General features: G+C 38.6%; 1 protein-coding gene across 4 annotated transcripts in view; it reads left to right on the top strand.

Annotated features, from left to right (window-relative positions):
• The window catches only part of CHN1 (chimerin 1), a 92,258-nt gene that overhangs the window by 42,131 nt on the left and 36,573 nt on the right, over positions 1-13,554 (top strand). For 2 of the 4 annotated variants that reach the window (XM_041472824.1, XM_041472825.1), the window contains one exon: positions 1,953-2,241. The exons of 1 other annotated variant lie outside the window; for it this stretch is intronic. In XM_041472824.1, the coding sequence (XP_041328758.1) occupies positions 1,953-2,241 (289 nt within the window). Of the gene's footprint in view, positions 1-1,952; positions 2,242-12,618; positions 12,691-13,554 lie in introns of those variants that run through there. One more of the 4 variants, XM_041472829.1, reaches the window with a different exon arrangement.

The following is a 13,554-nucleotide window of genomic DNA, read 5'->3' as shown; positions in this document are numbered from 1 at the left end:
TAAAACAGGATTGTGAGACACATTATTGACAGTAAAGTCTTTGTAAAAGACTGGTGTTTCATTGATTTGTGGAGATTTTGGGGGTTTATTGTCTTATTACTAGTAGGATTCTATTTGAAAACCACTACCTTTCTCCACACCATATCCAATTAGAAAAAAATAAAGGAAAAAAAAATTTATTTGGAACAAATGGGAAATTAGATAAAGGCAAACCATTAATCTCTTGGAAACTCTATTCATTATAGTATCTCTCAACAACACACTTCATGTGCAGCAGTCTGAACAGATCTACAGCATAGGGGCTGCTCAGTAAAACATACCTGGGGTAGGAGGGTGCACCTTCTGTGACCCTGTGGGAAAGACAAATAATCTTTTAAGAAGTTCTGTGTCCTTTCTGCATTACTTGTATTCACTCAGAACTGTATCTTGTGATGAAATGAGCATTGGGTAAAAACGTATTTCTTTTTGTCATTTTGTAATTTCTCATGTTTGATTCAATGAACTTTTAGTTAGTATTGCATAAAAATATGCATGGAAGTACCAGTTAATCTGCAGGAAAATGCCCACGTAGTTCCTACACATTGTATCCCCTTTCCTTACTGAACAGGATGCAGATTCCATTTACATTTGAGTGTTTTGCAGGAATAGCAGCTTCTGAAGTTGCAGTCACTGTCAGAACTATTGATAGGATGATGAGAAGGTTTGGCATTTTGATGTAGAAGAGAGAAAAAAATACAGATTCCAGAACCATGTATTTTTGTCCATATTTGCAAGAAGAATGCAATATTTCACCTGAGGCACGGTCTAAAATTATGCTTTCCCCTGTTTGGTGAGGCCCTGCTGAGAAGAGAAGCCACTTCAGCAAAGTATCATTATTTACTGTGTTCCTTAACATCTCCAATGAAGCATTTGATTGTAACGTGAAACCTATCCATCCTTTCAAATTTAGTTCTTAAAACTTATTTGGCACATCTGACCTCATAAAGGGGCCCAATATCCTCCCTGCTGTCTGACCACAGAACAGCACTGGAGTGAGCTGTGAAAGCAGCTTCTTGCCTCCATCTTCTCCACAGGAAATGTTGCCAAGTGCAAACACCAGTGTGTTTTCACATGTTTAGACTTCTTTGAGGCAGAAAACAGTTGCAGATTCTCAGTGCAGTTTTTAAAAATATGCTGCTGTTCAGGTAAATTCAGCATTCTAATGGTTGCTTAGAGCCTGTATCAAAATGCTGTTCCATCCTGATGCAGAAGGCTGGTGTTGGATAGCTTTCGTGTTATATATCCTGTATATTACAAAGATTTGCTTGAAGCTTGGGACTTAACAAGCATAACACAGAAGGACTTTTGTACAAAGCTTGAAGAGTTAGTCCTGGGCCTTTGGCCAGGAATAAAGAATGCTTGCCCTTGTGCCATTTTGTCCTGTGCTGCTCGGGTTCTGGCAGCAGTTCTGCTTCAGTGTAATTGTTGGCACTGGAGCTCAGCTGAACCTTGACTGGCCTCTTCCTGCAGGCAAGCAGGGGAGCAGAGGTCCGGGACGGCATCAGAGCTGCGTATTGATCGGCTCTAATAGAGGACTCTGTTATGAGAGCTCTTCATATCACAGCCAAGCAAATTGACTGCAGTGATAAAGTAGCGAAGCACTAAAAAAAGCCGTAAGGAGTGTGAAGTAATTTTTCAGTTTTTCCATAGATAATGGAAAGGCTAAAAGAATACCAGAACAAACAGCCCCTTCTGGGACAGTACTGTTTTGGCTGTCTATCTGCAGTTGTTGTTGATCTCTCCTTCCTCTCTGTGCTAAGCAGTAGTTTCAATGCTCGGCTGGACAAGACACAGAGCACAGTCACAGCCTTAAGTGATAAAGTGTTTTTAATTGTTTGCAAAGGCTTGCTTACTCTTATTTATTCTGCTTACTCTTATTTAAAAAAAACAACTTTCCCATTTCATTGAGGCAGATTTGGAAGTCAAACCAGAAACTTCAGACTCTACTACGATGGAAAACACTTTGTTGGGGAGAAACGTTTTGAGTCCATCCATGACCTGGTGACAGATGGATTGATTACTCTTTATATTGAAACGAAGGCAGCTGAATACATTTCCAAGATGACAATTAATCCAATTTATGAACACATAGGATATACAACCTTAAACAGAGAGCCAGCACACAAAAAGCATATGCCAACCCTGAGAGATGAACATGATGGCAAAGAGTCTACAGGAGAGGATGAGGTAGCAGAAAAGAGGGTAAGCAATTGTTAACCCACACTTTTTTTTCTGTTAGACTTTTTATTTTGTACTTTTAACCTTTCCCCTCTCCTATAAGTACTAAAGGTCTCTGCAGCTATTTAGTCTACATAGTTATTTCCAGTGTTACATTAACAGTAATATTTAAACTGGTTATAGAATTTTGTAATGGTGATTTTTGCATATTGCAAATTTTCATTATTTGGAGGTTAGTTATTTGTCATTGTGGTTCTTTGGGTGTTTTTATAGTTATGGATGTTACCATTAAGCCACTCCTTTATTTCAAATGGGCAAAGAATATTTAATCTTAAAATTGTTTACAGTATATAAGACAGTTGCATTTTATTTCTTAATATATTCAGATTTCCCCAAACAAATGCATTCCATAACCTATTCAGCAGTCTGCATATAATGACAGTAAAGTTGTCCACATTATAAATAAGACTGTTCATTAAGTTGATAAAATGTTAAAACATTTCACTTGGCTAAGTTCAGCCTGTCAGAAGCTGACAGAGCTATTTTTGGCCTCAGCCAGACTTACAAAGAGGGATTGCTCTCTTCAGAGAGTTGCAGTATCAGCTGAGAAGTAATTGCATCCTGGATTATAAAAGAAAAATGAAGAAGGAAAAAATCTTATAACCAGTGAACATAAAAATATTAAGGGAGGTTGGGAATGTACTGAGCAGACAAAGCAGCTGCCTGAAATTTTATTTGTATTTCAGAGACTAAGCGTAAAAAGAAACCATAATGTAAATTCCATTGTGTTAAATGAAATACTTTGTTTATTGAAAATCTGACAAATGAAAGTATTTTTAAAAGTTATTTTTACACACCTGTAGGTGTTAATGCATGTATAATAGTCTGATATGTTTCCCTGTTTCACAAACTTCAGAGTGATATACATTAGGCCTCTCTAATATGCTTATAGTGCATAGAAGAAATGCTAACCTTGGGTGGGATCTTTTGTCTGTCCAATCAGAAAGATGTGATTTTAGTTTTTGTGGATGTGGAGGAAAGGTCTGACTGACAATTTCCAACACACGTGGCTATTACAGTGAAACTAAGCTCCGTACTGAGTCTACAGAGAGAGAGGCTCATGGCTTTGGTCCTTCAAATCCTCCTTCAGCAGAATCTGTCATTCTGCACTGAATTTGCTGAGAGATGAAGCACCCAACTTAGCTTAAAGTATGAATCTCCGCTGTTATCAGATCATTTTGACAAAAGAAATACTGCTGGGATATTGAAGCTGGCTGACCACATTTAATATCCAATTTCTCGCCTGTTAGGTAGCAGTAGTAGAGGGGTGAGTTATCACTTACAGTTCCTGACAGCCACTGCTTCCAGCATGCTGTTTCAAAAGGATTTTTTTTGCATATTATCATAGGCAGTTTATTATAATGCAAAGCCTGGGTAAAAATCTTCTCTAAGTCTTCTGGAAGTTACCACTTTGGGTTTCTTTGGTAAAATTAACTTTTCCTGCATTTAGAAACTTTGAAGTGACAGCAGAACTCGGTTCTGTTACATTTTTTAGATTGATGAAACAGTGTTCATAGTAAAGAGATTTCAATGGTTAGTGTTGAAGAATGAGGTTTTTTCCATGGATTACATTGTGTTATGTCACTCACCAACTGTTTTGAAACATTTTTCATTAAATAGCTCAAGGACTTTTGAATATTTCTCAAATATTGAAATTTTATGTAGACAACCTTTAGACAGGTTAGACACATAATCTCAGCATCCCACTTCCTTCATCTGGAATTTGCAAGTGACTAAAGGGGCTTCAGCCACAAAACAGTTCAACAGCAGTGGTGTTTTCAGTCCTGAAGCCCAGGTTTTAATACTCTTCTTTATTTTGTCTTGGAACTATATTAGTGAACACACTGAGGCACACAGACATCACAGGATAATTAAATGTGGAGATTTAAATTTACTTTCTGAGTCAATGTCCAGTTGGGATTGCTATCTGTGGCTGCATGGGGACAATGCAGTGTGGTCTTTCTCACTGTGGAGTGGCACAGAGGTGACATCTTGGCTGTCTTTGCACCTCTCAAGGTTTTGGTGGGAAGATGGCACAGATTTTCCTGCATGTCACTTCACCCAGCAAATCACCAAGGAGAGTAAGGCATTCAGCCCCATGACCAACACCCGATCCCACTAGCAACCTCAGCATTTGAACAAGCAGCTGTTTCTAAATAGGTCAAGTGGTTTTTCTTTCTTTTTGGTGGCAGGGCTGGCAGGTTGATTCCTGTTGTCCAATATGAAGAGAGTATCATTGAATTGCAATGAACCAAAGAAAATTGTTCAGAGTTCAACACGAAAAAACCCATTGTTTTATGATCCAAGCAGCAAGATCTGTGTGCTCCTTAGCCCCGTGGTGAGGATGAAAATTTCCTCAGTGTGTACAGCATCTGGCAATTAATGCATCTTTATCAATTATATAATGTAGTCACACAGCTTCTCCCTGCACTGTATGCTTCTTCCTCTGTAAAGAGAGAAAGAAGTCTGGGTCTTTAACGTGATCATCTGATCATCCTGAGCCAAAATATGTTCCCAGATCTGCAGGCTCTGAGGCTGTTCAGATACAAATCTAAATTTGTGCCTGTGACTGTTGCCCAGTCATGTGTGGGTGGTGTATGGAATATAAGTCCTTGAGAAGAAGGAAAGAAGAAACACAAAAACAGTCAGAGCCTGTGGAACAGCTGGTGGGAATGGAGTCTCACTTTCTGCCATGGAAACTGGGCAGCTAGAGAATACACCCCAAGCTTGAGAATGAAATATTAAAGGGCACTCACCCAGTCTTCAGTTTGGTGTGGGGCAGTAGCAGGAAATGCTGCATTTTGTGGTAGATGCCTCCCAGCAGGCACTTGTAATACTTCATTTGTTCCCTGCTCTTTCTGCAATTAATGTGTATTAGAATAATTCAGTATGTGTTGGGTGGCACTTTTCATTTGCAATATGTTAAAAATGAGCCCTAGTAATGGGGAAAGATTTAAAGACTGAAGAGATGAAAAGTCAAAACTTATGCAATCATTAGATAAGGATTGTAAGACAGAATTGCAATACTCCTGAGTTGTGCAAGAGACCATATTGTGACATGATTTAAGATGCAATTTTTGATGGGAAAATATAATCCTCTACACAGCATGTGCTTCACTGATAATGAGAAAGAATATAACTGCATACCGTGTACAAGTGTACATTAAAAGTTAAAATTCCTGGTTAATGATTTAATGCTTTTCCTAACCTATGAAGGAATTCCTAATTAGTCAAGAGATAACTGGAGGAGGAGAGACTGAAAACAGGAGAGTACTTGTCCTGCTTGAATGTCCCAAATAGACATTTTAGCTGTTGCACTGAAAAGGTGATGCTGGTTCCCAAAACAGTCTGCAAATTATTTAGAACTCAATCATGGGACCATCATGGTCTGTGTGTTAAGAGAGGGCTAAGAATTATATAAAAGAGGGTTTCCCATGTGGATTCAATCTGTATGACCTAGTGTGGAAGTGGAAGTAATAGCCAGTATCATAAGATATAATATTCCTCCTGTTCTTTGAATACTGATGGGTCTCTGAACATTCTGTACTCTCAAAGGCAATTATGGCCTTAGAGCAGATGACTTGATTCAGTTAAACACCTTATAAAAATGGTAGCTGTCAGAAATTAATAAATATTTAGCGTATATCAAAGTCCTTCTTTAAAGCTTTGCAAAACATTCTTTTTTCATTTTGACGTGTTTTTGATTTCTTTATAATATGTATAATATGTAAGAAGGTGTATGATCTATTGATTCAAGATTTAATATTTTTTTATGAAAAAATGAAATCATTAGTTATGAGTTATCCTGTCTTTCAAAATGAAATGTTGGGGTAAACGTTAGGATAGCAACTGAATCACATCTATTCATGTTTACTTCGGTGATATGTGCTATTTCTTCAAGACAGTTCAATGGCTGCAAATCAATTAAAGACCCCTTCTAGACTGTACTACATTCCATTCAATTCCTATAGATGGAAAGAATTGAGAGAAGGTTTGTGGCAGCAGTCACCCAAGAAAAGCAATCTTCTTTTTCTGTTTTCAATTACCTTAGTTGGTGATACCATTTTTTCCTCTATAGTGAAGAAGGCTGATTTTGTCCAACTCTGTGCAAGGAGATCTGAAAATGTAAATCTGTATCATTTTAGTAGGAAACATGCTTTTACACCTGCCTCCAAAGATAACATAGATGACAAAGTCAAGTGTGATCTGTGTACATTTCTAATAAATTCATAATAGACTCCACATACAAAATCAAGATGTTTGCAGAGGGACCAGTCTTACTTTCCAGCCTTAAACTAACACTTCTATTTTCATTAATGACACTACTATCTTTCTACTTTTGGTCTCAGTCAAATCTGTTAGTAAGATCTGCTTAGACCTTTCCTTCACCATGGCTTATTTTATCTTCAGGGACAGCACATGAGAGTCTGTAGCTGAGGAATTGCAGTAGCTGGCATAGAAGTACAGGCACTGTTATGGAGCTCTGTGATAGAGGCACAGAGCTTTGAACAGCACTGTTTGGTGCCCAGTAATGCCAGTTCTGGAACTGATGGGGCTAAAAAGATCTGGTCTTAATAATCAGGGAGCAAAGTGTGCTTTGAGAGCTGAAGCAATCTTCATGTTAGTAGTTGTTTGAAATATTTCCATTTACTTGAATTAACTTCAAAGATAGGTGTATAATGTACACAACATCTAAACAAGCCATAGCTGTAACAAGGGTAATGATGAAGCAGTAATGTTTTTAGAAATGCAGCTAATGAATGTTTACCTTAAAGTACATTTAAAGATGCAGGATACTGAGCACTGAAGGATCCCATGGGTTAACTGGAGGAGATTGTCAACTCTTTTCTCACAAATGTTCCTTTGCAGTCCCTGCGCGGGTGTCCATGACAATCACTCTGTAACTTTAATGTAATTTATAAATAAAACATAACTCTGTGGAAGGCAGAAACTTCTATTTATTTCTTCTGGGTTTAGCCCATCTTTCAGCAGAGACTTCAAAGCACAGACAATTTTGTCAATTCCAAGAAAGTTCTTAGCAGGATGAAAGACAAGCCTACTTTTTAGGTAGCTGCTCCAGCATATCAGCAACATCATGCTTAGAAGAGATTGGCCCAGCCTCAGTCTTCCTCATCTTTCCTTTCTGTGCATTAGCATTTATGTTGGTGGGGAAACAGTGTCATGTATGGTGATATGTACAGCACTTAGAGGCCAGACTAAAACTGCAAATGGTTGCGGTGCATTTTTACAAACATACATGGTTTTAACTTAACCCTGTGTTTATCCATACCCAGGAAAAGAGAGTTAAGTGCACATGTTGTCCAGTGTACAGACATCAGCACAAAGAAAATTATTTTCTCCAAACTGCAGAGTGCTTTTTCTACTTATAATCACCAAGAGTAACCAAAGCCCTTATTTGTGTTCATTATGGCAGTAAAATTGATTTACTGAAAAAGCTCATATAAATTGATTTTGTTTCAAGATTCAGAGCTTCCATGCACTTTGCTAATTTAAACCCCAGGTCACAACACAGAATATCTAGTTTACTCTTATCAGTATGTCATGCTTATAAAAGATAAATTAGGAAGGAAAATTTGTTTTTTAAGGGTCTGTAACTGGACCTCCTGTGTTAAACACTGTCCCGTGGTTCTCCTGTTTCTCCCAAGACAAATTCTTTCTTCTTCTGTTGGTGCCAGCTCTGGTTCATGCCCAGCCTGCTCAGTTCATTCCTGCAGGTTACAAATGGCGTCCTGGCTGATCCCAGTGAGCCCTGCCGGACTTGCCTGCCTCTGTGTGTGTGTCTGCACCTCCAGAGCACATTAATGTAATGCTTACATTGTAGTGTGGGGGATTAACATGAGCTAAAAGCTGTGTGCTCATGATGGTAGCCCGGCTGCATGTTGCTGGTCCAGTATTACAAGGGTCAGAACAAATAAGGCTCCACAGCCTGCAGCCTGCAGTTGTGCCTTAGGTCAGCCTGCATTTCCAGCAGAGACTGCACCTCCTGTTGCTATGCTACTCCTGTAGAGGTGTTCCCTGTGTTCTGAAGGTAAACACAGTTGAGGATCAGCATCCTGCTTCAGCCTTTTGTCATGGGTACAAGTCTCTTCACTGCTTGCTGAGATGACCTTTCAAGTTACTTTCTGCTTTTTCAGCAAAGTGTGGCTCTTTTGTGGTCTGACATGTGAGATGTGTACACAAAGATAATCTTCAGAAAGTTTGGTGTCAAATTATACTGAGACAGGCAGCTGCCATATGAAATGGAGTGCAGCTAGTCTTTCAGACTCACACATCAGACCCTCAGCAGAAGTGTGGTGAGTAATTACCCTCAGCATATGCCCTGTGCCTGATTGAGCCTTTGTAAGATGAACAGTGTGCAGAACTGTTAAAAAGGCTGTAAAGCAGTACAGTTGCTGTGCAATTAATTCTGAAGTATAATGCTTGTGTTGTTACTGATAAAATGAAACCATTAGCAGTGAATAAACTGTTATTCTTTTCCTGTGTTTCTCGGTGCTGTGAGGTCAGTCAGTGTGAAGCCCTCACCTCAGTTCTTTTCAGGGTTTCTATACTTGGTGGTTTGGACCTGGCTACATTTTTAATGCCCTTCAAAAAGTATTGTATAGCCTTAGCCTCTCTTACATGTACTGGCAGAAATTAATTTGTTTTGTAACTGGGATAGGCTAATACAAGAAGACACACAGGGAGAGAGGGAGGACTCTCCCTCTGCTCTTGAAGAGCCAAAGAGGATAGCTTTCTTTGGACTCTCTTCAGGGTGAGAATGAATTTTCCCACCCTAGTGGATGTTAGTAGTTGGGACATAGAAATACAGAGGTCAGCTCAACTCTGGATGAACAATGGAGAGCTGTTGTGCCTTCAGTCCTAGCATGCTGTAGGAGTCTGCTGCTGACCTTCCCTATGGGCCTTACACTTGAGGCTTCCAGAGGTACAGTGGGGAAGCCACACAGACACATGTAAGTAAATTACAACCTTCTTTCCTCCTGTTATTAAAAAAACCCTGTAGCTACCCTTGACTTTTTATGCCTTCTCACAACTGAATAATCCATGCAGTGGCCACAGAAGGGAACACTGGATGTCTCAGAGCAGCCTCTAAAGCAGGAGTGTGGTGCTGATTTATTGCTTGTGCAAAGGGCTTTCTGGATGGTGAGGGACTGTGGTGGGTTGCTAGCTGGCAGCTCTCTCGTTTGTTGTTCTCATTCCTTAGCTGTGTGAGTTTGGGGTCTTTTTTTTTAACTCCTCCTCCCATCTGGCATCTCCTAATTATTTTCTATTACTAATCACTTCTACAGGAAACAGACTGGACTGTTGAATTAAGAGCCCTATAAAAGGATAATTTTGTTATTTGCAGGTTTCTTAGCTCACTTAAACTTTATAACGTGACACTGTATAGCTGGTGATAATCACCTTGGGCTACGATTGTGTCCAATCTCATAAACTGTGCAGGGTCAGGTCTGGTCATTCGTAGAATGTGAGAGGCTCAAGGAGAAGCTGGGGCACTGCAGCTGGTAGCACAATTGGTTGTGAACTAATATCTGAAATATCTTGCATTTTATGCCTTCTGCAGCTCTGTGTAGCCAGTTCAAACTGTCCTAGGAGTCTGACTAACAGGGACTTTCTCCAGTGACCTCCCTCTTCATTCAGCAAAACTCCTTTCTCTCCTTGCTGTTTGTTCTACGTGAGTCTAGATGGGAGTGGGGACAGCATTTTACATGGGTCACTGTTTACATGCTTCCAAGTACAAATCCATGTCTTTTGGCTTCTGTACAGAGATGGAAAGGATGTGGAGCTGTGGTGGTCTGATGTGTCACCCCCATCCAGTTGGAGAAGGCACATCTGCTCCACTAATAATTGCCCAGTCATAAGTGGTTACCAGATGCTTAAGACCCATGGTGAGTGAAATGCTTGCTTTAGAGGTGGTAGCAGAAAGAGAAGTAGTTAGGTGTGCCTAAAGCAAAAAAGAAAAGAAGAATAACATTTTTCCTGTGGTTAATGCCACAGAAGCTGATCTGTTCTGGTCCTTGTTTCTTTCTTTTTAATCTTTCATAAGGAAAAAATATATTTTCAGTAAAGCTTCTCATGCTTAATTTTAGTCTCTAGCTGAATGTTTTCTGACTGAACAAAGTAAGGAGAGCAGTTTTATTACTAAGCCCAACAAACTACTTGCTCCTATTATTTCAAACCTGTCACACTTGTCATCAGCAAAGACAGCAACTCTTGACAGTTTTGCAAAGTCTTTCTTTGATCATTAACTTTTAGAACATTAAACTTTTCCATATTTAACCTTTATTCTGCATGGCATCAGCAGCTAGAAACAGTGTTGCTTCTGGCATCTAGTGTTCCTCTAGTCTTAATGTTTCAGTAAGGTAAGAATCACCACGCTGAAAATTCTGGTTCTCAGTTCTGTTGTTGCTCTAATCTTCATCATGTTAGTATTGATATTCCTCAATTTGAACTTCTATACAATTTCCAAAATAAGTAAAGGATGATGTATTTCTAATAGTGAAGTTCATATTATAATGCACTTTAATATACTGCTGTGTAGTGGGAATTATTATTGCATTTTCTTAGAGGTTAAACAGTTAGAAGTAAGTTCCCTAAGGAACCTTATAGCTAGTATCACAGAGTATAATATCTTCTATTAAGCCTTAGTAATATGTGTATGTGATTTAATAAATTGTTTCATGTTTTCCAATTTGTGAATTAGATTAGTAGCACTTAGAGGAAAGCAGCTTTTACCCTTTTTGAGAGGGGATTGGAGGAATACTGTGAAATTATGAAAAGGCTCTGTTCCCAATTTCCATTTTGCATGTAATGGTGAAACATTTTCAAAACTCTATGCTTTATATCATGTGTCAAATAGTTTATTGGTAGAAGATTTCTGATGATTTTGCATTGCTGGAAAAGTCTTGAAGCCATTTCCCAAAGTTAATATGATAGTGAATTACATTTGCATTCAGGCGTTTCTGTGAATTGGATGATGATTAAAGTAGCAGTATGTTTAATGCAAATGCACAAAAATTATGGAAAGTATCCTGTGTTATGTTGCACAGAATTTCAAGTGCTCAATGTCTTAAGTGACAGGTTCTCATTCCCTCCAGCTCCATCCCAATCCTTGCTAGCGCTGGTCGCAGCTGGTGCCTGGGAGCTTCCCATCACCTCTGCCACACTGCAGTTCTCAAGGCAGACTCCCTGCTCAGTAAGCTGATCATGCTGAGAGCTTCCTGGACAATTTTTTATGGACCTGATGGGTTAATTCTCTTGGGCTGTTTTTATTGTTGAAAATTCACACAACTTCAGTGTTAGAAATCTTATAAGCAGTGTCATTTTTAAAGTGCTAGTTGATGGTGGCAGTACAAATGAAAAATTGCCCTGTAAGGTAAGACGAAAAGCATGCTAAGAAAGAAAGAAGAAGTTGTGCTGGTTTAACATTTTGTTTATTTCCAATGAATTTAAGTAATGCAAATATACCCTAAACTTAGTCTTTTAGCTTTGATGTGACCTGTACTCAAAATAAAAGCTGTTGGTCAAAGACCACACACATCTGAAATTCCAGGCGTGGACTGGGACCTGGGACTAGTGTATTTCAACTGAAAACAGACATCAACTAAGCATTATGTTGTAAGAAACCACAGACTTGCTGGGGGGGAAAAGTAAAAACCCCTAGAGTCTCTTCTGTGTAACAGAGGTTGTATGACCTGTCCACATGCTTCTCCCTTGAAAGGTAAATATTCTGTGTAGCCAAGATTTATGATGCGGGGTTACATTGCCAGCCCCATTTTGAATCATTCAAAATCAGTCCATTTTCAAATCCAGTGGTTATTTAAATTTGTTTCAAAGATGCTGTGTTTGACCATTTGAGATGATGATTTCTTGAGTGCCTGTCTCAAGAATTTTTAAAAGTCATAGCTTTCTGTAGGGAAATGGGATGTTTACTGCCCTTATAGGAAAAATTTTCCTGACAAAAGCATTTTAAAATGCTAATTAGGAAACTTGGAATAAATAGGAAAGATGAACCATATATATAAAAGGAGAGAGGAGAAAATTGGAACACTGGTCAACAGAAGTGAAATGAGCCTTTTCTGAGAATGTGATCAGGGATTAGGAGACTTTATGGGTGGAAATAAACGGATAATTTGTTAAAAATTGATAATGTGACTTTGGGAGCAGACTAATTCTGTTGCCAATTCCACTCTGGTTTCATTCATTGCAGGTTTCAAAGCAGTCTTGATTTAAATAGAGAGTTATGCAAGGAAGTGGGAGTCCACATGAGACTCATTTGAAGGATGATCAGCTCATCTGATTTTTCAAGTGTGCCTAATTGCACTGTATGAAATGAACAGACCCTGACCCACTGGTGCAGCTATGCCCATGGACACACATGGACCTACAAAACCGGTAATCAGGGTTCCTCAGGAGTGTTGGGGAGCACTGGGGGTTACTACATTGTCTAATTTTTCTGCAGTGAGGTGGTCCATAAGCAGGTTTTCACCATCATAAATTTGGCAAGCGTGTTGCATAGAGCCAGTTGACAGGTTAAACATTGTTTTCACCTTGACTCATGGGTTCAAACCAAATGGTAATTCAGGAAGGACTAGGAGGCTTTGCATTCTTACCCTTATTTATGCTAAATAAGTATGGTTATGGACTGAAAGTATGATTAAGAAAGAAACTGTGACAGCACATGTACCATAGCAACATAGCTTATTCAGGAAGAAGTGGATGGGTTCAAAATAGACACTGTGCCAAAGGAGCAGGTGTAGTCTGAAATACAAAGAGTGTTTAGAAATTAATGAGCTGCAGTATTCAATTATAACATACATTGAATTACTCTAAATTGAATTACCATGTAGAACAAAAGAAGGCTAGTATTAGATGCATTAGACTGCCAGTCAAGGCTAGACTAATGTGAAAGAAGTATAATACATTAGGTAAGAAAATATTGATGAGATATAAAAGGAAATTTCCTTACCATTTGCCCATGTTATACCAGTAGCCAAAACTCCTATTCCACAAGGAAAAAATTAAAAAACACCTAATAAATATATGAATAGAAAAACCTTGTGGATTACACAATTTTCATTATCCCTAAGTGTATACATTTTCACTTACAAAAAGATAAGAGAGGTTGATTATTTTATCTGTAAGATTTATTTTATCTGTAAGATTCTTAAATGGATATTATAAAGGAAATGTAACATTTATTTCCTCATCAAAGGGTATGGTTAAACTTCTCTTTTATTTTTTCTTTTCTTTTATTTG

The sequence above is a fragment of the Pyrgilauda ruficollis genome, unplaced genomic scaffold (assembly GCF_017590135.1).
Source record: "Pyrgilauda ruficollis isolate IOZ18807 unplaced genomic scaffold, ASM1759013v1 scaffold3, whole genome shotgun sequence".
Taxonomy (NCBI): Eukaryota; Metazoa; Chordata; class Aves; order Passeriformes; family Passeridae; genus Pyrgilauda; species Pyrgilauda ruficollis.
This window is presented reverse-complemented; position numbering and strand designations above follow the sequence as displayed.